At 42.5% G+C, this 23,203-nt stretch overlaps 1 protein-coding gene and 1 long non-coding RNA gene across 2 annotated transcripts; one reads left to right on the top strand and one right to left on the bottom strand.

Moving 5' to 3' along the window:
• The first annotated feature begins 9,199 nt into the window (after window positions 1–9,199).
• Window positions 9,200–21,674, top strand: snx6 (sorting nexin 6). The gene is made up of 11 exons (XM_080414448.1): window positions 9,200–9,314; window positions 13,606–13,727; window positions 15,084–15,207; window positions 15,422–15,517; window positions 16,147–16,252; window positions 16,885–16,960; window positions 17,209–17,248; window positions 18,017–18,103; window positions 19,326–19,485; window positions 19,847–19,932; window positions 20,396–21,674. Exons 2-11 carry the CDS (start codon window positions 13,684–13,686, stop codon window positions 20,447–20,449), a joined length of 873 nt encoding a protein of 290 aa, XP_080270574.1. The 5' UTR covers window positions 9,200–9,314; window positions 13,606–13,683; the 3' UTR covers window positions 20,450–21,674.
• On the bottom strand, window positions 20,414–23,203 carry LOC308074918. Its single transcript, XR_013932140.1, has 3 exons — window positions 21,734–23,203; window positions 20,562–21,660; window positions 20,414–20,529 (listed from the first exon to the last, which is right to left on the bottom strand). It is a non-coding gene; the product is annotated as an uncharacterized lncRNA (long non-coding RNA).

The following is a 23,203-nucleotide window of genomic DNA, read 5'->3' as shown; positions in this document are numbered from 1 at the left end:
CACTGCTACTACTTCCGCCTTCGTCATCACACCGGCAGCCGAAGAGCCAATGAGCCTTCAGAGATCCTGACTTCGACCAATCACCTGGCAGCGGGGGCGGGACATCGCTTTGCCCTTGAACAACCGGTCCTGTTGTTGATGTAATGACAGGTAACGACCACGCGAGGGAGACATCGTTCAGTCTTCTGTATCATTAAAGAAGCATTGTCTATTTGTTTTTTTAGTTTTTTTCAGTGAATTCAAATAACGCCATTGATTTATGTATTAATCTCCAGAGGGTTTGTTGTATTAATGTCACTACATCTTCAATATACATCCTGCCCTTGCCACCCTGAAATATCCTGGTGGAAAACAGTGGTGGGAAGTTACTAAGTTTACTCAAGTACTGTACTTAAATACAATTTTGAGAATTTACAGGCCTTTTACTTGTAACAGAGTATTTTTATATTGTGGTATTGCTACTTTTACTTAAGTAAAACAGCCAAGTACTTCTTCCACCACTTATGCATTCTCAATAGTATTCAAGAGTATTCAAGAGTCTGAGTCTGTTGTATTAGTATCACTACACATCTTCAATATATCCTGTCTTTGCAATCTTGAAAGATACTCTTTACCTGAAAAGCATTAAAGGACGACTTCACCCATTTTCAATCTATCTTCATATAATAGATCCTCACTAATGCTCCTAATAAAATGGTGTCTAATAAAAAAAAAATCTACTCAGTCTGTGTCTCATAGAAGGGCTGTGGATACTTCAGAAACCCATCTACCAGTGACTATATACTACAGTACTATTACTATTACTAATATTAAAGTTTACATTCACATAATCATGGCATACGTCTTCCTGATACAATAATCATATCACTCAGTACTCTTCATCATATCACTCAGTACTCTTCAGTGTCTCCACCATATGTGGCTGTCAATTATTGCAGAGACAGCACAGTACTTTGCCAGCCTTTTTGCCTCCTTTTTGGGCATCCCAAGTTGTTGAAACCCTCTAACAACCAGTCTGTGGGTATGTCCTGGACCTATAGGCTGCCACACACACACACACACACACACACACACACACACACACACACACACACACACACACACACACACACACACACACACACACACACACACACACACACACACACACACACACACACACACACACACACACACACAAATAGATTTACAGACAGATATAGAAAGACAAATAGACAGATAGACAAGACAGATAGATAGACAGATAGATAGATAGCTAGCCAGACAGACAGACAGACAGACAGACAGACAGACAGACAGACAGACAGACAGACAGACAGACAGACAGACAGACAGATAGACAGACAGACAGACAGACAGACAGACGGACAAACAGAAGGACAGACTGATACATGGACAGACAGACAGACAGACAGACAGACAGACAGACAGACAGACAGACAGACAGACAGACAGACATTTCAGGCTTAATGGTATGGAACTGTTGGGCAAACTATAATCTCTCAAGAACAGATTCAGAGCTGTGCTTGAATCTGTCGGGAGCCGCGTTGAGAACCCATGCACATTGGCTACAAGTGGGCGTGCCTCCACATCAGGAAGCAGGCCGCGCTTTACCCACCCACATCAAATGTAGTGGGCGGGATTTACAGGTGTGCGACTCCCGTGGCAGTGCAAGACCATGGTATTAACCTGTTTTACCTTCTGAGATAGTCGTCTAGGTAGTCTAGTGCGCATGCGCTGCTGGTTCTTCTCATAACTGAGAGAAGACTCGTTGGAAACAGACCACGTTTCACTGTCTCTATTCTTCATAACCACTTTAACCTGTTTTCCAGGTAAACATATATCTGCTACTAGGTGCCACGTCCTGGTACCTGTAACATTTGCTTATAGTGGGCGGGATTTACATGTGTGCGGCTCGCTTCCCACTGGAAACAAACCGAAACTCATTTAACAATAGCGTCCTCTGAGCCGATAAAACCACGGAAAGTTAGTAACATTTTAACTTGCTCTTTCATCATAGAAACAAGTGGGCTTATAACCAAAACTATCCATGTTCTTTGGGAGAAATGGTGTTAGTGTTCCGTGGAGAAATATTGTTAGTGGGAATGAAAACATCGCACCACCGGAAGTGGAGGGCTGAAGGCATGTCCAAACCGCGAGCTATGTTAGTGCGCTGTGGTTGTGTACCGGAAGTTGAGAGCTGGGTAAGTCCTGGTAAAGACGCACTGTGATTGGCCAGTAGTCACTTTGAGTGGCAGTTGGGGCAAACGCAGTCCCCACCAACATCATTTACGATTCTGTGCCTATCGGTACATAACTCGGATGGCGCTTAGTCGACTAGCAGACCATCGGCCGGTCGGCGCGGACACTCGCGCCTGGAGGCGCTCGGGCACGCCTCCTCGGCCTCAAGGTCTGCTGAGTCGGCGCGCCTCCGTCTTGGTCCCAAACCATACTTTATCGGTGAAAAAAAGTAGTCCGCGGATGTTTGAAATGGTATTGTCCCAAGCGGGAGTCGAACCCAGACTCCCAGTGATAGAGAATAGGGGGTGTAATGATTAGCGAGGTGCTCCACTGTAGCCAGTGCTGAGATTGGGTATTAGGGCTGTATTAGAATGTGACGTCCTAACTCTTCTAATGTAGAAGAAAGAAGTCCCCGCCCGCGCGCCCGCCCAATAGGGGAAGCCTCACCCCAAACACCGTGCACTTACAAATATCGCGTCCAAACCCCGGTTTCCAGTGAGCATGGGTCTAGTTAATTCCCTCCCCCCAGAGCCAAATGCACAAGTGAAAACGATGGGTTCCCAGATTGGGCAAACAACGATTCATTTAGTTGATCAGAGCATCTCATGTTCTATCTTTAACATCAGGCTTTTGCCGGTTCCGTGGCTTAGCTGGTGTAAGTGCCTGTCTTGTAAACAGGAAATTCCGGGTTCAAATCCCAGCAGTATCTCAAAGCGCAACTTAAATTGTTATGGTTTTCTACTCACTACATTTTAATTTCATAAGCCTCTTGTCATGCAAGAATTCAATCGCCTGTCTTAAATAATCTCAAGAGGTTTATAAAATAAAAATGTAGTGAGCAGAAACGATAACAATGTAAATCATGCTTGCTTTTCGAGGTACCGCTGGGATTTGAACCCAGGATCTCCTGTGGCGCTTTGACCAGCTAAGCCACAGTACCTGCTTTAAGGCCTGATGTTAAAGATACAAGACGACATGCTCTGATCAAGTAAATGAATCGTTAAAGTTCTAAACTAATACATCTTTCATGCTACTGTATATCTTACATATGGAAACAAGAACAGAGATGTCTTTCCATACTGTTAGACAACAGCACAATCTATTGGACATGCTCAACCTGTAGAGGGCAGTGCATTACACATTTTCTGCAGAGGTGAAGAGTACCTCATCTACAGATTGAAATGATAGAGGTGTATCATAGTTTGCCCAACACTCCCATACCATTAAATGGCAATTATTTGCGCCCAACGTGGGGCTCGAACCCACGACCCTGCGATTATGGGGTCTCATGCTCTACCGACTTGAGAGATGAGCTCGACTGAGCAAACCGGACTTATTTTTATTCAATTTTGGACCATAAGCATATCCTAAAATCTAAGGATTTTAGGATATGTGTGATGCCCACTAAAGTTTGATCACATTAGTGTGATTGTTTTATTTGTCACAGTGTTTTGAGGAGTGTTTGTATTTTAATTTACCTTTCAAACTCAGGTTGTGTCATTTATGTTTTCATCAAAATCAATAATAACTTGGTCAATATTACTTTGCAGATATAAGTTATATTATAAAACATACATTAACCACTTTGGCCCTATTTCATACATAGGCTATGTGAAAATAGCGGATCTACAAGCTCACAAGTTGTGAGCTTGTAGATCGGCTATTTTCACCCATTTTTATACTTTTACTTTTGGTACTTTAAGTACATTTTGATAATTGATAATTGTAAAGTTTGTAGGTTTGTGTTGTAGTTTGTAATGTTTAGAGGTAATGATGAAGACAACAGTGAGTTTGTAGGTTGTGTAGTTTGTAATGTTTAGAGGTAATGATGAAGACAACGGTGAGTTTGTAGGTTTGTGCTGTAGTTTGTAATGTTTAGAGGTAGTGATGAAGGCAACAGTGAGTTTGTAGGTTGTGTAGTTTGTAATGTTTAGAGGTAGTGATGAAGACAACAGTGAGTTTGTAGGTTAGTGGTGTAGTTTGTAGGTTAGTGTTGTAGTTTGTAATGTTTAGAGGTAGTGATGAAGACAACAGTGAGTTTGTAGGTTAGTGGTGTAGTTTGTAGGTTAGTGTTGTAGTTTGTAATGTTTAGAGGTAGTGATGAAGACAACAGTGAGATTGTAGGTTAGTGTTGTAGTTTGTAATGTTTAGAGGTAGTGATGAAGACAACAGTGAGTTTGTAGGTTAGTGTTGTAGTTTGTAATGTTTAGAGGTAGTGATGAAGACAACAGTGAGTTTGTAGGTTGTGTAGTTTGTAATGTTTAGAGGTAGTGATGAAGACAACAGTGAGTTTGTAGGTTAGTGTTGTAGTTTGTAATGTTTAGAGGTAGTGATGAAGACAACAGTGAGTTTGTAGGTTGTGTAGTTTGTAATGTTTAGAGGTAGTGATGAAGACAACAGTGAGTTTGTAGGTTAGTGTTGTAGTTTGTAATGTTTAGAGGTAGTGATGAAGACAACAGTGAGTTTGTAGGTTGTGTAGTTTGTAATGTTTAGAGGTAGTGATGTTTTTAATTAAAAAAAACAATCCGAAATTCGCTTATAATAAGCGGACATGGCAACTCTGTCACTGACTGCTTCTGCGCACTTGACGTGCGAGAGAGTGAGAGAGAGTGAGAGAGAGAGAGGGAGAGGGTCGGGAGAGAGAGAGGGAGATCGAGGGGCATATCACAGGATACGTCGATTAAAATGAATTGGAATAAACACAAATGTATGTATTGGGTCTGACTCTGGAGATAGCATCCTAGTGAACTATCCTACAGTGTGTAATCCCTGGTCGGGGATCAATCTATAGTGTGAAAACCACAACGATATATGACAGCCGATTTCAAGAAATAAACTCCTGCAGTGTGTAATGCTTAACGATCAGATGACCCCCCGACCACTTAAAGGTCCTGCAGTCTGTACCTGCCTTAAGTGTCTCCTAAAACCCGTGCTTCTGGACCTGTGGTGTCGGGGGACCCCCAGGGGTCCTTGGGGGGGGGAGGGTACCAGGGGGTCCCCAGCAAAATTAGTTAATTAAACGTCAAACAATGATTCTATTCAAAAATAGCAGATTTTTCCAAAAATTGCAGATCTACAAGCTCATAGTGTGGCACTAGATCTGCTATTTTTTTTTTAAATCTTGAACATTTTTGCTAATCTTTGATTATCATTTATGTATATTTTTAAGTGAACATTTTTAACTCAAATCTTTGCTTCTGGAGGGTCCCTGAAAATGTTTTAGAGATGGGGGGGTCCGTAGCCAAGTACATATCATTTTGGGGGTCCTTGACACGAACATTTTTTTCGAACCACTGTCCTAAACCTGTGGTTCTCAACCTGTGGGTTCGGGGACCCCACATGATTTTTTTTTGGGGGGGGGGGTCTCACCAGATGACAGTGAAGCGACAATTTAAAGTATTTTAAGGCCTTTTTAATACCTAAAACAATAAGACTGTTACTGCATCAAAAGTAATCCACAAACTGTACTATAAAAACTGGTCAAACATTGGCCAAATTGGCAAATATTTTTAAAACAAATAGCCGATCTACAAGCTCACAACGCCTCATAACGCAAGGCGTTGTGAGCTTGTTTGTTTGTTTGTTTGTTTGTTTGTTTATCTCTCCTGAATAGTGTTGCTACTGTATGTTTGGTGCCTGATACTTTTTTTAAACTTTAAATATATATATATAATTATATATATATTGTTTTTTACATTGCATCTGTTATTTTGACAGTGTTTCTTTTTTATTTGTTATCGTTTCCCATATCACCATCAACTTCCCTCTGATCGCGTTTCCTCCACGATGATGCCTTTGTTTGACTCTGTTCCCTCTCCAGCCGATGCATGATGACTATGACCTGAGGCAGGAGCAGCTCAACAAGGCCTCTCTGCTCTCCTCCAAGAAGTTCCTGGAGAACCTCCTTGAAAAATTCATCAGCAATGTGGTTGGTATCCCTCAGTGTGAAGATCTGAGGCTACTGCCCCAAACTGACGAGAGAGAGAGAGAGAGAGAGAGAGAGAGAGAGACGCTTATACTCTCTGGGTTTTGATTCATTTCAAATATTTATGTCCTGTACACAGCTGGACCTAAACCATGCAATGAGAAGAGAAGTAGTGAAACGGAGAAGAAAACGATTAGGAGCTTTATCCGATCTTCACAAAAAGTTTTTGCGTTTATTGACTACAGTTCTGCTTATTCCGATCTCCCACTCGTAAGTCGCTCTGGATAAAAGCATCTGCTAAATTCCTAAATTGTATATTGTATATTTATTGCATCATTCAGTAGCATTTCATTTAGAACTCTACACATACAGTAACATCTCACAGAGTATTTACTACTGTTGTGTGTAGCAATTAGGGATGTCCGATATTAGCATAAAAACATATTTTTCTTTTTTCAATAAGTTACAGGAGTTCTTACTGTATGGTGTGTGTGTGATATGAAATGTGATCTTACCATAATCACAGTAATCCTTAGAAATGAGACAGACTCCAGTCACTTTAAAATTATAGCACTGCAGAGGGCAGGTGTGTGTGTGTCTGTGTCCAGCTGACGCTCGTTAATGTTATAGGCATCAAAGCAATTATGCTTCTGCACCGTCAAATAGGCCAACATCTAATGTAAGATTAGTGGGACTCATTCAAATGACCAGCAGTGAGTCCTGGGACTCACTTCATTGAAAACCTAACAACATCACTGTATTATATTAGAGTTATTAGACATTATATTGATATTATAACTATCTTATTGTATTAGATATGTGATGTTATATACAATATCTGTAAATTGTTTAAAAAAAGTCAATATCGTACATCCCTAGTAGCAATACTTGTGTGTAGCAAGAGCAGTAGCAGTCTCTGATTGCTCTCTCGCTCTCCAGGACCATGGAACGGGCGCCCTGGTCATCAGCTCCTTGTTGGACTTCCTGACCTTTGCCCTCTGTGCACCGTACAGTGAGACCACGGAGGGCCAGCAGTTTGACATGCTGCTGGAGATGGTGGCTTCCAACGGACGCACTCTGTTCAAACTGTTCCAGGTCAGTCTGAACACATTCAATCCAGGAACGCATCTGTGTCACTTAAGATTTCTTTGGCTATTCAAAAATAGCAGATCGGCACTCGGTGCCGCGCTATGAGCTTGTAGATCTTCTATTTTTGAAAAATCTTGAAATCTTTTGCAAATCTTTGAATATATATATTTTTTAAAGTGAACATTTTGTAACTCAAATCTTTGCTTCTGGGGGTCCCTGGAACAACATATTTTGAGATGGGGTCTCAAATACATATCATTTTTGGTGGTCCTTGAGATGAAAAAGTTAGAGAACCACTGATATTATAGCAACATAAGTAGAAAAGATTAAAACAAAATAATAATGTTAGGATTTAGAAGACATTGTAGAATCCCCAGAAGCAAAGATTTGAGTTAAAAGAAATTGCTTTAAACAAATTGTTTAACATTAAACACACAGAGGTATGTCTTAGTGTTTAACATTAAACACACTGAGGTACATGTCTTAGTGTTTAACATTAAACACACTTAGGTACATGTCTTAGTGTTTAACATTAAACACACTGAGGTACATGTCTTACTGTTTAACATTGCTTTATTCCATCATTATGTCTGAGATTACCATGGTTTTACCCAATTGTGTCAAAATTCTTTCAGGACTCACACATCCGAGGACGTCTCCGATCACTGGATGTCTGGGATATCCAGAGGAGAAGGAGGAGGAGCGATGAAGACTCCTTTGACGGTCTACGTGAACGACCTCCTGGGCCCCTACTGGCCCTATGACGTCACTCGTTCTGTTCGTCCCATGCCACCAGAGACCATGAGGAAAGTGGCTCCACTAGGTTTTTTGCTCCGGTTTTTGAAAGTTTTTTTGCTCTGGTTTTTGAAAGTTTTTTTGCTCTGGTTTTTGAAAGGTTTTTTGCTCTGGTTTTTGAAAGTTTTTTTGCTCTGTTTTTTTTGCTCATTTTTTTTGCTCTGGTTTTTGGAGAGACAGCGAACTCCACTTGCGACCGCGACGGGTCGCTTCGACGGGTGCCTGACTCGTCGCGACGGGTGCCCATCAACGGCTCGCCAGGACGCCAGGGGTGTGTTCTCTCCTCCGCGTCATCAGTGCCCATACCCTAGGTGGGGTTGGCGAAAGGGCCTTTCTGTGTGGAGTTTGCATGTTCTCCCTGTGTCCCCTAGGGTGGGTACCCTCACTAAAAACATGCAGTAATCCTGGTCTCTATACTGCCTCCCCCTGGTCAGCCGGGGCTGATGGTGGGGAACGGAACTGGTTGGAATAACGTCTTCCTTCCACGCGCTACGTCCTGAAAACTCCCCCCTGTCAGGTGATAAACAGCGGCCTGCTCACTCCTCATGCATTGAAGGAGGCATGAGCTCAGTTCCCTCAGTACCTCAGCTCTCCCCAGGCTGGCAGAGGGAGAGTAGCGCTCAGGATAGCAGCTTAGGCAATTGCACTGGGTGAAAAAATGGGTTACAAAAATCGTAGGATAAAAATTTTAGAAGTATAACTCCAAGGCTGTGGTTTAACCCAGGCAGCTAGATGTCCTGGGGATTTTTCATTTAGTTTTAGTAGGTTTGCATTCACGTTGTTATTTCAGTGATGCAGGAGGTGAGGTTCTACGGATGTGTGTATAATTGTGTGTGGATAGATCTATAGACCACTGGTTCACAAGTGGGGTCTGTTGAGGGGTTTCCAGGGGATCCACAGCAAAACAAGGAACAGTTAAAACACTTAGGGCTTATTTTATTTTACAGCTATTCTAAAACAGCCAGACTGCATGCTCAGAACGGGAGCTTGTGGATCAGCTATTTTTGAAAAATGTTGACAAGTTTTGCCAAATGATGACAAATCTTCTCTCGTGTGTGTGTGTGTGTGTGTGTGTGTGTGTGTGTGTGTGTGTGTGTGTGTGTGTGTGTGTGTGTGTGTGTGTGTGTGTGTGTGTGTGTGTGTGTCATTACAGAGCACTCTTCCTAACTTTAAGCAGAATGAGTTCTCTGTTGTTCGTCAACATGAAGAGTTCATCTGGCTACACGACTCCTTCATAGAGAATGAAGACTATGCTGGCTACATCGTAAGTACCTGACTTTACTACTAAATACTACCTTTTATACTAGGGGTCTTCAACAGGGCGTCCGGGAACCCTAGGGGGTCCTCAGAGTTACTCCAGGGGGTCCGCCAAATCTTTGTGATAGGATATTCTTTTTTTTTTACATTAACCACTTGAACCCTAGAATCTCTATTCTGAGGAACATAAGCCGAAAATAGCAGATCTACAAGCTGCACGAGGCGTTGTGCGCTTGTAGATCGGCTATTTTCGGCAAAGAGGTTTGGTGTAGATGGGGAAACGGAGCAAATCAAGTACTAAGTACTGAAGCTTTAAGTGGTTAAATGTCTTACATGAAGAAAAACATGAATTTACACCGCACTGATGATAGTCAATGAAGCTATCTATGAAATCTATGAAAATGTTTAATTGCAACACAATTGTATGCAATGTAGTGGTGGGTCCCTGCTTCATCTCTCTCTCAGCTAGGGGGTCCTTGGGCTGAAAAACATTGAAGACCCCTGCTTTATAATGTATGTACACCTAATAGAAGATGGCAATCGTACGTTTTATATTGATATCGATCACCTTATATATCGAGTCCTTATCGATCCTACAATCAATCTTTTTCTGTTATTTGGTGGAAAGAAGAGAGAACAATAGATTCTTAACAAGACTGGAATTGCTTTTATTTGTTAATTCTGAGTTGGTGCCTAATTTATTTAAGCCTAATTTAAGTCAAATTTATACCTTGTTGTGTGAAGTGTCACACACCATTCTACAAGCTCACATAGTGTTGCACTGCACCTCGTTTTTGAGCGTGTAGTTCTGCTATTTCCGGCAAGGACAGATAAAGAAGGACGCTGATTCATGATGTCGTGCTAAAAAATGACTAGTGTCACCACTATGATAGATAAAGATTGTACTACTTTGCGATTATGATAGATAAGGGTTGTACTAGTTAGTGACTATGATAACTAAATGTTTGTAGTAGTTAGTGATTGTGATAGCTTGACTGTACATTTGGTGACTGTTAGTACCGCAGCCGCACACTATTCTTAAACAGCACAGAGTTAATGAGTGGTAGATGGTTCAAGTTGTATTGCTAGTTAAAGTGTATTATGTGCTGCTGTGTTTAAGGTTCAAGGTTCTTCATTTGTTCCCGAGGGTACATTTGTTTTGCAGAAGGGAAATGCAGCAATCCATTTCAAAGCAAGACATCACAACCTATACAGATTGCAGATATCAAAACAAACCAAATACATTAAAACATACTAAGAAGAAGGTCATGACAAGTGCTTTTACACACACATATTCACTCGTGCACTCTGAGCTTAAGTGCTGTGACTAGGTGAGGTGTATTGTCTTGTGCTATTGCTGTCTCATAGTGCAATGGCTGCAGGTACAAAATAATGTCTACCGGTACTGTATATCGTTTATTTTCCCACCTACAAAACGCCTTCCGGAGCATGTAAAGGATGGGAACAGTCTTAGATGGAACTGGCTTAAATGTTGCAGCTGTGATGTGAGGAGTGTAGAACTGATGGGTTGAGTTGAGACTCCCCTATAAGCTTACTTAAACACTTGACAATTATGGTTCAGAGAGAATGTTTGTTCTCCAGACACAGGTTACCATACCATGTCACAAGGGAACAAGACAAGGTTGGATTCAATAAAAGCCTGATAAAAGAGGGTCATCGTGTTTTTGTCAGTGTGAAACGAGACTTTTTTTCTACTACTTGCTACTACATGCTCCACAGCCTGATTATTATTTTTTAAATAATAATCATACTATTTGTTTTGAATGTGTTTAGCTCCAAGAAAGTTTTGTCACATCAGGTGATGTGACTGCTAATAGGCCGTGGCTGAATCATCATCGCTTGGCAGACTCACAATGACTGTCATATGCAAATTTCAGTGTGTGCCTGTTGTCATGTTTACTTTGGCACATGATGGTGTACAGAATGTAAAGTAGATCCCATGAAGTTCTGGTCTACTCCTTCTGTTTGCATTTTGTAAGCTACTAGAAGTTCTGCCCGCTACGCGGGCAGAATTCTAGTACCCCCCCCTAACCCCGCCAAAGAAAATGTCGTTTGGGGGTACAAAATCATGGGATAAAAAATAAAATAAAAAAAACCCAGAGGGTGCACCCCCCCCCCCCCCCCCTTGGCGGTGCCGTGACCTACGTGACCTACAGACACGGCGAAGGAAAACTGTGAAGCCACCCACAGCCACGCATGCAAGATGTTGCACATGAACTCAGCAGCCGCACTGAGGCGCTCCAACACAAACACTCTGACATTAAGCTTCACACAACAATCATCAGCAGCAAACATTCACCACAATGACAAAGAAATTACGTCCGCGCAAAAATAAGCGAGGGCTCGCTTATTTTGTCTTTCCCTCCCTCCCTGTCTTCCTCTCTCTCTCTCTCCCTCTCTGTCTCTCTGTCTCTGCGTCAGCGAAAATTATGTCTCGCTGTTTGGCTGACTGTTCTCTCTCTCCCACCCTCCCTCTCTCTCCCTGTGTGTGTGCGTGTGCGTGTGTGTGTGTGTGTGTGTGTGTGTGTGTGTGTGTGTGTGTGTGTGTGTGTGTGTGTGTGTGTGGTGGGGGTGTGGTGGGGGTGGGGCGGGGGGGACAGCCATGACGCAACGGGACTTTTGAGATGGCTATTGGCAAAATAGGTTGACTTATTCGGATACATGCGTGTGACTGTTCGCCCCTGCCGGTTCTCTGAATTTTTATTTTTAAATAGGCTCTGTCATGATTAATTGACCACACATATGAAGTGAAACAACTAAATTCTATCCAAACGATATGTTATAAGTGAATTCCGTGCCTCAAAGCAGAAGTTTGAGAGCGTTTAATAAGCGAAAATAAGAAGTGAAGGCACTCGCACAACCAACAATGGCTGCCGTTCGTCTTTTTTCAGGCTGCGAACTCGCCACCTGATTGGCCAACTTTTGCTGTCAATCACAGAACGATGAGCGACGTTGCCATGTCCAGGTTTTGTAAGCGTGAAGTGGGTGTAAATTGGTTAGAGAAAGTGCCTCGACGCATGCGCAGTGTGCAGCTTTGTGTTTTTTCATGAAGCTGGAGCGTTGTTGCTCACGCACAATCTGGCAACACCGGTGAAAGACGACACCGGTGAAAGAAAGGAGAGAGAGCACGCGCACGGTGAAAGAAAGGAGAGAGAGCACGCGCACTCATACGCATGCGCAAAACAGCTGTGGTGACTGATTTTCCCCTTTCAGCCAGTCTGCGAATTGTAGTATAGATGGGTAGCCATAGCTGAATGGTTAGAGACCCCGGCTGGAAAGCCGGAGGTCTCAGGTACTGATTCCAGCCCTCAGCAATGTGTCGGAAGTGTCCCCCCTGGTAACTGGTCAAAGCTGGTCAAACATTGGCCAAATTGTCAAATAATGAAGAAAGAGGCAAATATTGTGAAAATAACCGATCTACAAGCTCACAACTATTTATCTGTGGAACCGAGTCAAACTAAGGGTGCGTTCGGAAATTGCGCACCGGAGCGCACTCGCCTATTAGTTTGTATTGGCCAGTGTGCTCAGTGCTGTATTTCCAAACGCACCCTTAATGTAACGCCTCAACTGCTACAATTCCAAGTGCTTGTCAGGGTGGGGGGTCCCCAGTTCACATATTATTTTGTGGGGGTCACGGCCTGAAAAGGTTGAGAACCACTGGCTTATACAACTAGAGCCCAACCGATACTTATATATATTATTATATAGATATAGATATACTGGCCGATATATCTTCCATTATTTCATTTGAGTTTTCTGATGACATCGGTATTCGGTATCAGCAATTATGCAGCCGAAGACAACACAATTTTTAACCACTTTCAACCTGGTGTTCCTATTTTGGACATTATAGGTGAAAATCTTCAAAAAGTTTTTTTCTTCTTCTAAATTTAGAGTAGACAATTATTTTTTACCCCCTTTTTCTCCAGAATTTAGTCGTTATTCCAATGAATTCCTCACCACACACACTGCTGTGTTGTCACTGCTGTTGCACCCTACTGACTCACCTGCCAGTGAGGAGCCCCCACCGGGAGGACATAAGGCCTTCGTCCTACTCCTCATGCACAACACTCCCCGCTGACAGGTGCCCCCCCCCCCCCAGCCCGTAGGAGTACGTGCAATAACCGATATCACCCTCCTCCCTGCCCGGCATCCCTCCCCGAACACGGGCCAATTGTGTTCGCATAGACGCCCGACAAAGCCGGATGCACCACGGTGGTTGTTGTTGTTCAGATAATGCTAGTCCTAATGGATGTGTTGTGTTCTGTTGTGTTCAGATCCCGCCTGCCCCTCCCAGGCCTGACTTTGATGCTTCCAGAGAGAAACTGCAGAAACTGGGGGAGGGGGAGGGGTCGATGACCAAGGAGGAGTTTACCAAGATGAAACAGGAACTGGAGGCGTGAGTAATTTTTCAGTCCCTTGAAGTACCATCGAGCAAGGCACTGAGAGCCTGCATGTGATTGTGACATTAAAGCAACATTGTGGTATACTACTGATTAACGGACAGGAATGACACTGTTTCTCCCCCTTCACATCACCAACACATTACAGCAAACAGAAACAAACTTAAAGGGTGATGAAAACCTAGTCTGACTTTACAATTTGTTTTCCAGTTCAGATTAAAAAGGACAGCAGGGTATAAACATGGCGGGCTGACCTTATAGTACACCGTGATGTAAGCAACACAGCTGCAGCTAATCAAATTAATAATGGTGGTTGTGTTAAATTTAGATGTGTCAGGGGGCACGGTGGCGCAGTCGGTAGCGCTGTCGCCTCACAGCTAGAATGTCCTGGGTTCGATTCCCGCAGGCGATGCTGTGGGCGCTGGGGGCGTGTTCTCTCCTCCGCGTCATCAGTGCCCATACCCTAGGTGGGGTTGGCGAAAGGGTCTTTCTGTGTGGAGTTTGCATGTTCTCCCCATGTCTCCTAGGGTAGTTAATACCCTCACAAAAACATGCAGTAATCCTGGTCACTATACTGCCTCCCCCTGGTCAGCCGGGGTGCCTGATGGAGGGGAAAGGAACTGGTTGGAATAACGTGTTCCTTCCACGCGCTACGTCCAACCAGGGAAACTCCCCTGTCAGGTGACAAGAAGGTCAGTTGGCTCTCATGCATTGAAGGAGGCATGAGCTCGGCCCTGGCCTCCCTAGGTTGGCAGAGGGAAGGTATTGCCCAGGATTACATAGACAATTGGCACTGGGTGTAAAAAATAGGGTTACAAAATCGTGGGATAATTTATTTTTTTTAGATGTGTCAATACTGTCTATGCTGCTGCACATTGCCATGTTTTTAATCTGCAGTAGTAGCAACATGGACGACCTGTGTGTGCACATATTGGTCATAATGAAACTTCCTACAGCAAATAGTATTTAAAAAAAAAAAGGCATGGTGGCGCAGTTGGTAGTGCTGTAGCCTCACAGCTAGAAGGTCCTGGGTTTGATTCCCGCCGGGGACGCTGTGGGCGCTCGGGCGTGTTCTCTCCTCCGCATCATCAGTGCCCATACCCTAGGAAGGGTTGGCGAAAGGGTCTTTCTGTGTGGAGTTTGCATGTTCTCCCGTGAGAGTAGTGCCCAGGATTACAGCTTGGGCAATTGGCAATGGGTGAAAACGTTATTTAAAAAATTGTGGGATAATGTTTTTGATAGTTTTTAGCTTTAAAACTGTGAAATGTGTACTGATTTCATAGAACAATAGACAAACAAATGTTAAATATACTGTAACTTACTCTGTCTTTGTGTGTGTGTGTGTGTTACAGAGAGTACTTGGCTATCTTTAAGAAGACAGTAGCGATGCATGAGGTGTTTCTGTGTCGTGTCGCTGCTCATCCGGTCCTCAGGAAGGACCTCAACTTCCACGTGTTCCTGGAATACAATCAGGATGTGAGTACAAATGTGAATGTCTTACACACTGAACACTATAATTCATTGGTGCTCTGTGTTTTCTAAATTCTCTAAATTCTACCACACTATCCTGAAGCAACCGTGCTAGATGTATAACACTTGTTATTAACCACTTGACCACAAAATACTCAGTTGACCAGAGTCCCCCAGTTGTTGTGTTAATGTTGTTAACATGTTTTTGACGTGATCTCAGCTGAGCGTTCGAGGGAAAAACAAGAAAGAGAAGTTGGAGGATTTCTTCAAGAACGTGGTCAAGTCAGCAGATGGAGTCATGGTGGCTGGAGTGAAGGTAACACATTTACATGAATATATAATATCCAAGATCTTAGATGGTGTTGACATGTGAAAGAAGTAGTTTTCTTTATCTCTTACCCCCCCTGATGCTGTCCATGCAATGGTATGATAAAAACCATTGATAAAAAATGTATCCATTCCAATTATCCAGAGTTCCACAGGGCATACTATGCTCCACATTAAATATCTTTAAAACAAATAGCCGATCTACCCCAATGGGGATGCTTGGGTGTCGGCAGATACCCACCTCGTTGACTGCCATTGGTGTATCGGCAAATAAGATGACAGATTCACTGATGCCAGTGGCCGAAGTTTATCTGTTGTTTTCACATGTCTGTCATTATGGTTGAATTTGTGCTTATTAAAAGATAGTGTGATGAAGGACTGAATGACTTTAAAATAGGGATGTTTTATAATGAAGGTTTAGTTGTTTTCCTGGCCCAAGGTTTATTTGTATTCCTGTTATTCATTCCACCTTTCCAGATAACAACACAACCAAACCAAAATGGGCATCACAGAACGTTTGCCCCAAAAAAGGGACAATTGTCCACATGGGCCATTCATGTGGTTAAACTTCAGTATTGGCGCAGAATGACTCAATGAAAACTGTGTGTGTGTTTTCAGGATGTAGATGACTTCTTCGAACACGAGAAAACCTTCCTGTTGGAGTATCACAACAGAGTGAAAGACGCCTCCGCTAAATCTGATAAAATGATCAGATCTCATAAAAGTAAGTCTCTCCATCTCTCTCCTCCGCCCTCCATTTCTCTTGAAGTCAATGGACTGGTCACCGTTCATTTGTCACTGCATTTTTATCAAGGACGACACACGACACACGACATTCGACATTCTATATTTGATCATTTCATGTATTTTTGTTTTGTTTTTCTTCATACATTTATGCCCCATTTTATACTTTGTTGTATGACAGTCTTGCGCAAAAGCAGCAATAATAGCCGCGCTACAAGCTCACGATGTGTCAGATCGTAATGTGTTGTGCGATTGTAGAGCTACAATTTTTTTAAATGTATACAGGTTTTTAAAATACCTGTGTTATATACCGATATATATTGAGACATAATATAGACCCTGGGGTAGGACACCTACCGGTTGACAAGAGGTATTGCCTGAAGCTCAAAGCCCAAGCGAATCTTTCAGCAGGAGAAATGTTGGCGCTCCTACACAGGTTTGAATCCTGGCTAGGACATAAATGTTAGCTGACAGCCTGACACATGTCTGCACTTTGCATGTAAGCTGATTGTATTGAGACTTCACACTGATTGTAGGAAAATAAGTTAAATCTGATGACGATTATGATGGTGATAATTATAATGATGTGACTGAATGTGATCTTTGTTTCAGATGCTGCAGATGACATCAATAGAATCGCTTCCACGCTGTACAGCTTAGGAACTCAAGACAATACTGACGTCTGCAAGTATGTACTACTGTCTGTAGTACTACATACTACAGACAATACTGACGTGTACTAAATGCAGCATTACTCTTGCTGCGCTAAGCTTGTTTGTAATGTTTTATAATCGATTGAAGTGATAAGTTAGATTATTGTTGCACCCCTTCTCTGAGCACGCAGAAAAAAAATCCCAAATCAAGTTTTTATATTTATTATATGAATCTTCTTCCTTTACAATAGAAGTCTCTGACTGAATCGTGTGTATTTTTCAGGTTTTTTCTGAAGGTGTCGGAGCTGTTTGAAAAAACAAGGGTACGTATTAGTTGTGAATTAGTAGTATTATCAAAACCTTTCCAACTTTTATTTTTTTATTTATTTTCCAATAGCAAAAATAGCAGCTTTACAAGCTCACAACGCATCGCTGCTTTTGCACGACACTGTTGATGACTGGTTATCTAGTTGAGTAGTTCTCATGCTTTGTTGGCTTCAGTATCCCCTTTGCCTGATTTCTGAAAGTTTTCCCCTTAACATTTTGCTTAGAAAACCATAGCTAGCATATGATGCTATGAATGAAGGATAACCCACCTTTTGATAGGTTTAACATTACAAGTAAGAAATGGAGTGAAAGAGATTTTAAACTATAGCCGTAACATTTCATTAGGACCAGTTTTGATGTCCAAATAATGTTCAAATACGTACTGCTTTTTATTCAATAACAGCTGTGCTATTCAAGTTTTTTATTTAAATTGGTTTAACACAAGATTAGCAGATTCACACTAAGTTTGTCAATGAAATGTTTTATCATTAAAAAGAACAGCAAAATAAATTCTTCCATTGTCCACTTCCACTCCACGTACATCCTGTAGGTAGTATCTCCGCATACCCCTAGGGGGTACACATACCCCATTTGAGAACCACTGATTTGGTTAAACCCTCTGGCATTTTGTTTTAAAATACAAAATTAATATCCTTTTTTGGTCATGGGTGGTATGGCCGACTTTAACTGGTATAATGATTAAGTGGTTATTTCATTGAGCTTAAGAGCTGTGTGTGTGTGTGTGTGTGTGTGTGTGTGTGTAGAAGATTGAGGCACGGGTCGCAGCAGATGAGGACTTGAAGCTGGCTGACTTACTGAAGTATTACCTCAGAGAGTCACAAGCTGCTAAGGTAACGCTGTCTGTCTCTGCTACACTGTCTCTCACACGTCCTTCTGTCTGTCCTACACTGTTTTCCTCTCAGCTGTCTTACTGTCTGTCTCCCCTACTGGCTGTCTCTCTTACACTGTCTCTCTCTCAGCTGTCCTACTGTCTGTCTCTCCCACACTGTCTCCCTCTCAGCTGTCCTACTGTCTGTCTCTCCCACACTGTCTCTCTCTCAGCTGTCCTACTGTCTGTCTCTCCCACACTGTCTCCCTCTCAGCTGTCCTACTGTCTGTCTCTCCTACACTCTGTCTCTCAGCTGTCCTACTGTCTGTCTCTCCTACACTCTGTCTCTCAGCTGTCCTACTGTCTGTCTCTCCTACACTGTCTCCCTCTCAGCTGTCCTACTGTCTGTCTCTCCTACACTGTCTGTCTCTCAGCTGTCCTACATGTGTCCTGTCTCCAATCAGACTACTGTATCTTAATTTTGGGGTCTCTCTTGTAAAAGAGATCTTATGTGTATCTCAATGGGAGATGTTAAATAAAGGTAAAAAAAGAAAGAAATAAATTAAAATTTCTATGTATTATACAGTTGTCAGACCTTTCGCTTTACTGCACATTTACACTCACCATGGTGTGAAGTCTATTGTTTACAACAGGGGTTTTCAACTGATTTTGACCCAGGGACCACCATCCTGACTAAGAGCAACCTGGGGACCACCACTATTGTGTGTGGTGGGTCCATCATAGACCCACCCCACACAATAGTGGTGGGGGGTTCATGCACCACAGGGAGCTGGAGAAAATAGTTATAATATCAATATAATATCTGATAAAATACAGTGATTTTGTTTGAAAATGATGGAATATGATTAAGGATTACTGTGATTATGGTAAGCTCACATTTCATATCACACACACACCATAAAGTAAGAACCACCTGCAATACCTCCGCGGACCACCGGTTGAAAACCCCTGGTTTACAATGATCATATAATAACGATCACAGGGACTCATGAAGACAAGAAGATTGTGAAGTTTCACCAAAGACTTGATGCTTTAACTGCTTTTTGGAGCCTTTATTTGACATTCAGAGAGACAGGAGAGAGAGCCACAGCCATACATAGTCAGGATGTGATTGAAACCAGAGACTCGCTGTCGGGCATCAGAGCTCTAGGCTCTCGTGTCGCCACCCCAAGATGTGATGCTTCAACTGCTTGTTAATCTGTCTCTGTTGTCTGTGTTCTCAGGACCTGTTATACAGGCGTGGCCGTGCGTTAGTGGACTATGAGAACGCCAACAAGGCCCTAGATAAAGCCAGAGCCAAGAATAAAGACGTCCTTCAGGCTGAAAACAGTCAGCAGATCTGCTGCCACAAGTTTGAAAAGATCTCAGAGTCTGCCAAGCAAGGTCGGTCTGTCTGTCTGTCTGTCTGTTTCTGCACGTCTGTGTTGATTGGTCATCGTATCAGAGAGAGCACATTTATCAGCTTCAACTGTATAGTGTTATAATTCAAACTTTGTCAGCTAATTTTCTTTGTTTCATCACTTCCTATTTCACTGATTTATCCTGTATCATGTATGAATTATCTCTCCTGATTGGATAAAATTGGTATCCTGACCTATTTTTGTTAAAGAGCTGGAGAGAGTTACTGAACAAACACTCCAACGATTGCTATCAGAATATAGAGCTATTTATCCCTTATTTTAAGAAGTAAATATCACTTCCATCCTCTTTAAATAAAAATTGTCTTGTTTTCTGTTTTTCTCAGAACTCATCGACTTCAAGACGAGGCGAGTGGCAGCTTTCAGAAAGAATCTGGTGGAGCTGGCAGAGTTAGAACTGAAACACGCCAAGGTACACAACACTGTTCTGCACACTGCACTACTTACAGTAAGAATTTAGACCCTTGCAGACGCTCTTATCAACATGAACAGTAGTCAACCAGCAACAGATTAAATGGTCACATCAATAGAGTGCAAAGGAAACAATGTCGTTTTTCAAAGAAACTATGAACACGTAACCAACATCTGCGTTGCATAACTAACATCTATCTAAATAGACTACGTGTAGTGACACAAGCAATGAGGAGTGCTAGGGGGTGAGGTGTAGTCTGAGTGAGAGCTAGAATGTGAGGTGGGGGCTGATGAGGTGAGTGCTAGGGGGTGAGGTGAGTGCTAGGATGTGATGTGGGGGCTGAAGAGGTGAGTGCTAGGGGGTGTTGAAGAGGACACTTGGAGCATTGCCCAGGGTGTCTTGTGAAATTAAAATAAATGAATAATTGAACTAAAACTAATATAAATGAATTCTGTGTGTCCAGGGGAATCTTCAGTTGTTGCAGAGTTGCCTTGGCGTTTTGAAAGGAGACAGTTAACTGTCTGTCTCTTCCAAGCAGACAGACGGCTTCTCTCCCAGCACCCCTCCGTCCGTCTGTCTGTTTGTCTGTCTGTCTGTCTGTCTGTCTGTCTGTCTGTCTGTCTCCGGACGGACGGATGGACGGACGGACGTCAGGAAGTTCGATGAACAGCAGAAGAAGAATACATTCTGGGACGAAGTGTTTTGACATCAGAGGGAACTCTCCCCACCCTCTCTCTCTCTCTCTCTCTCTCTCTCTCTCTCTCTCTCTCTCTCTCTCTCTTTCCCTCCCTCCCCTCCACCTCTCTACACCAGTGGTTCTCACAGTGGTGCCCCCATAACTCTGTGTGTACAACATTTGTATATTAGTACACACTCTCTCATACAGACCTGTAAGGGTCCATTGGAACCCCCTCAAGCAACCTAGATGGTCCCTGCATGAACCCCACTGTGAGAACCACTTTCTCTACAAGATTTAAACATGGAAGACGAATAACACTTTTAACACGTTTATGGCTCCCATCCTTGGGGACCCTCACTCCCATCCTTGGGCACCCTCACTCCCAGGGTCACCCTTACATTTCTGTCACTTCGGGGTGATCCAGGGGCGACCTCGGAGTCGGTCACTAAAGAGGGTTCTCGTCACATGAATTAGAGTGGCCTTCAACCAGGTCCAATTACTTTCTGTACTGGGACTGTACTGTAGCTGGTCTGGGTTCAGTTGTACGTCTGAACGTCAACCAGTGACGTGTTCCTGAGCTGACCTCAGTTCAGCTGTCTGTGGAACTCATCCCCCGATTTCTGTTCCAGAACACAATTAATCCTGGTTGTTTTTGATTGAGAGTCAAGACACGTTCCACAGAACTGATAAACTGTAATGTAATGCGCGCACAACACACACACACGCACGCCCACATAAGAGCCAGAGTGAAATATCGGCCATTATTTGACTTTGTTGACGACATCAGTGTCAACAATTATGTTGCCACATTTTTAACCACTTTCGGCCTGCTGTCCCTATTTAGAAAAGTTTTCCAAAATAGCCCATCTACAAGCTAAAGATCTATAGATCGGCTATTTTTTTAAGATGTTTTGAATAGGGCTTAGGTGGTTTAATGAAAATAAAGTTCAGTTCATGTGTGTATTTTATGTATATTTACTATTTACTTGTGCATCAAATATGGGTCAAAACATTTATTAACAGTGGTCTAGGACTCTACATCGGGCTCTCTAGAACACACGCACGCACACACACACACACACACACACACGCACACGCACACGCACACGCACGCACACACACACACACACACACACACACACACACACAGAGTAAGATCAGTTCTCTTTTGCTGTGAATCTGGAAGGGTGTTGAGTTTCAGTCAACGTTTCAGTGCTGCTTTGTTACCGTGTTGAGTGCAGCTGATTGACAGCAGTTATCTATCCCAGTTACTAATGACCTGTTTAATCTTCTTCATCATCATCATCATCTCACAAAGTAATATCCTCTTTTCTTTTTCTTTCTTCTCTGTAATTTCATGTGAATCCGTCTGTCGGCCTTAACATCTCCGTCTCGTTAGTTGTTAACGCAGGTTGGCCTGTCGGTTATGAAAGTCTGTGTGGCCCGTTAGTTTATAACATCTGTGGCCTGTTGTTGGTTATGAAGGTGAACGTCTGGCCTGTCGGGTATGAATGTCTGTGGCCTGTTATGGTTCTTTTCGGCTACATTTTGGCCCCTGCTCAGGAGGTGGTGGTGCTATAAGCCTGAGTTCTGGGAACCCAGAACTAGGGTTGGGATCCAGAACCGAACCCAAATCGGTTCCGTCACATTTTATCACACTGTCAGAGCTGGTATGTGGACTTCACGTCTTCTATACAATTACAATACCGCTTGTCCTTAAACGTTTTAATTTCAAGGACCACCATAACTCTATGAGAGTGTACAAATTACGGGTCCATTTGGTTCCATTTGTACACTCTCTCAGAGTTACAGACCTGTAAGGGTCCATTTGGAATCGTTTAAGGGAATCGGACCAGAGGGAATCATTAAAATCCTGAAGGACCCCAACCCTACCCAGAAAGTGTACTTTCAATCCTTTAAAACATTTTTTTTAATAGCAAAAATGGTAGATCCAAAAGCTCACAATGCATCGTGACGCGACACATTGTGAGTTTGTAGATGGGCTATTTTTTCTTTCTTTTTTTTTAACTTTTTTAATGCCATAAGGATAAAGGTAGTTCTGGTTATAATGGAAATGTAAACAAGAAAATATACCAGAATTTCACAGGTTCTGTGAGGTTTCAGGAAGGTTCTTGGTTTACTCTTCGTAGTCGAAGAAAGCCATTAGTTAACGTCTGTGGCCTGTTGGTGAAGGTTATAAAGGCCTCATTAGATACAGAGAAATCAAATCACACAGATGGATTCACAACAGAAAAACTGTTTTTTTCAGTGTAGTTGAATGTTTTATGTGACCAAAGCTTCCATTAATTGGAAACACGCTGAACGAAGCGGTCATCATGAGAAATTAAATGACAGAAATAATAAAGAAATTGTTATGAAATTCACTTCATGTTGTCTACCCTTAGAAACGAAAATCAACAAATTTTATCTTCTGTGAGTCTTAATTAAAGCCGTTCGTCAAAACACATTTTTTTAAAGTTTTGTTTTAGACATTTAGCATTATAGCAATGGATATGTGATGCTGAGACACAGGAGAGCAAAATGGTATAATCTGTTCATATTAAAGCTCAATAAAAACACTTTCTTATAAAT

The sequence above is a fragment of the Gymnoscopelus braueri genome, assembly GCF_963280865.1.
Source record: "Gymnoscopelus braueri genome assembly, chromosome: 19".
Taxonomy (NCBI): domain Eukaryota; kingdom Metazoa; phylum Chordata; class Actinopteri; order Myctophiformes; family Myctophidae; genus Gymnoscopelus; species Gymnoscopelus braueri.
The sequence above is the reverse complement of the archived record's forward strand: the minus strand, read 5'-3'. Positions and strand labels throughout refer to the sequence as shown.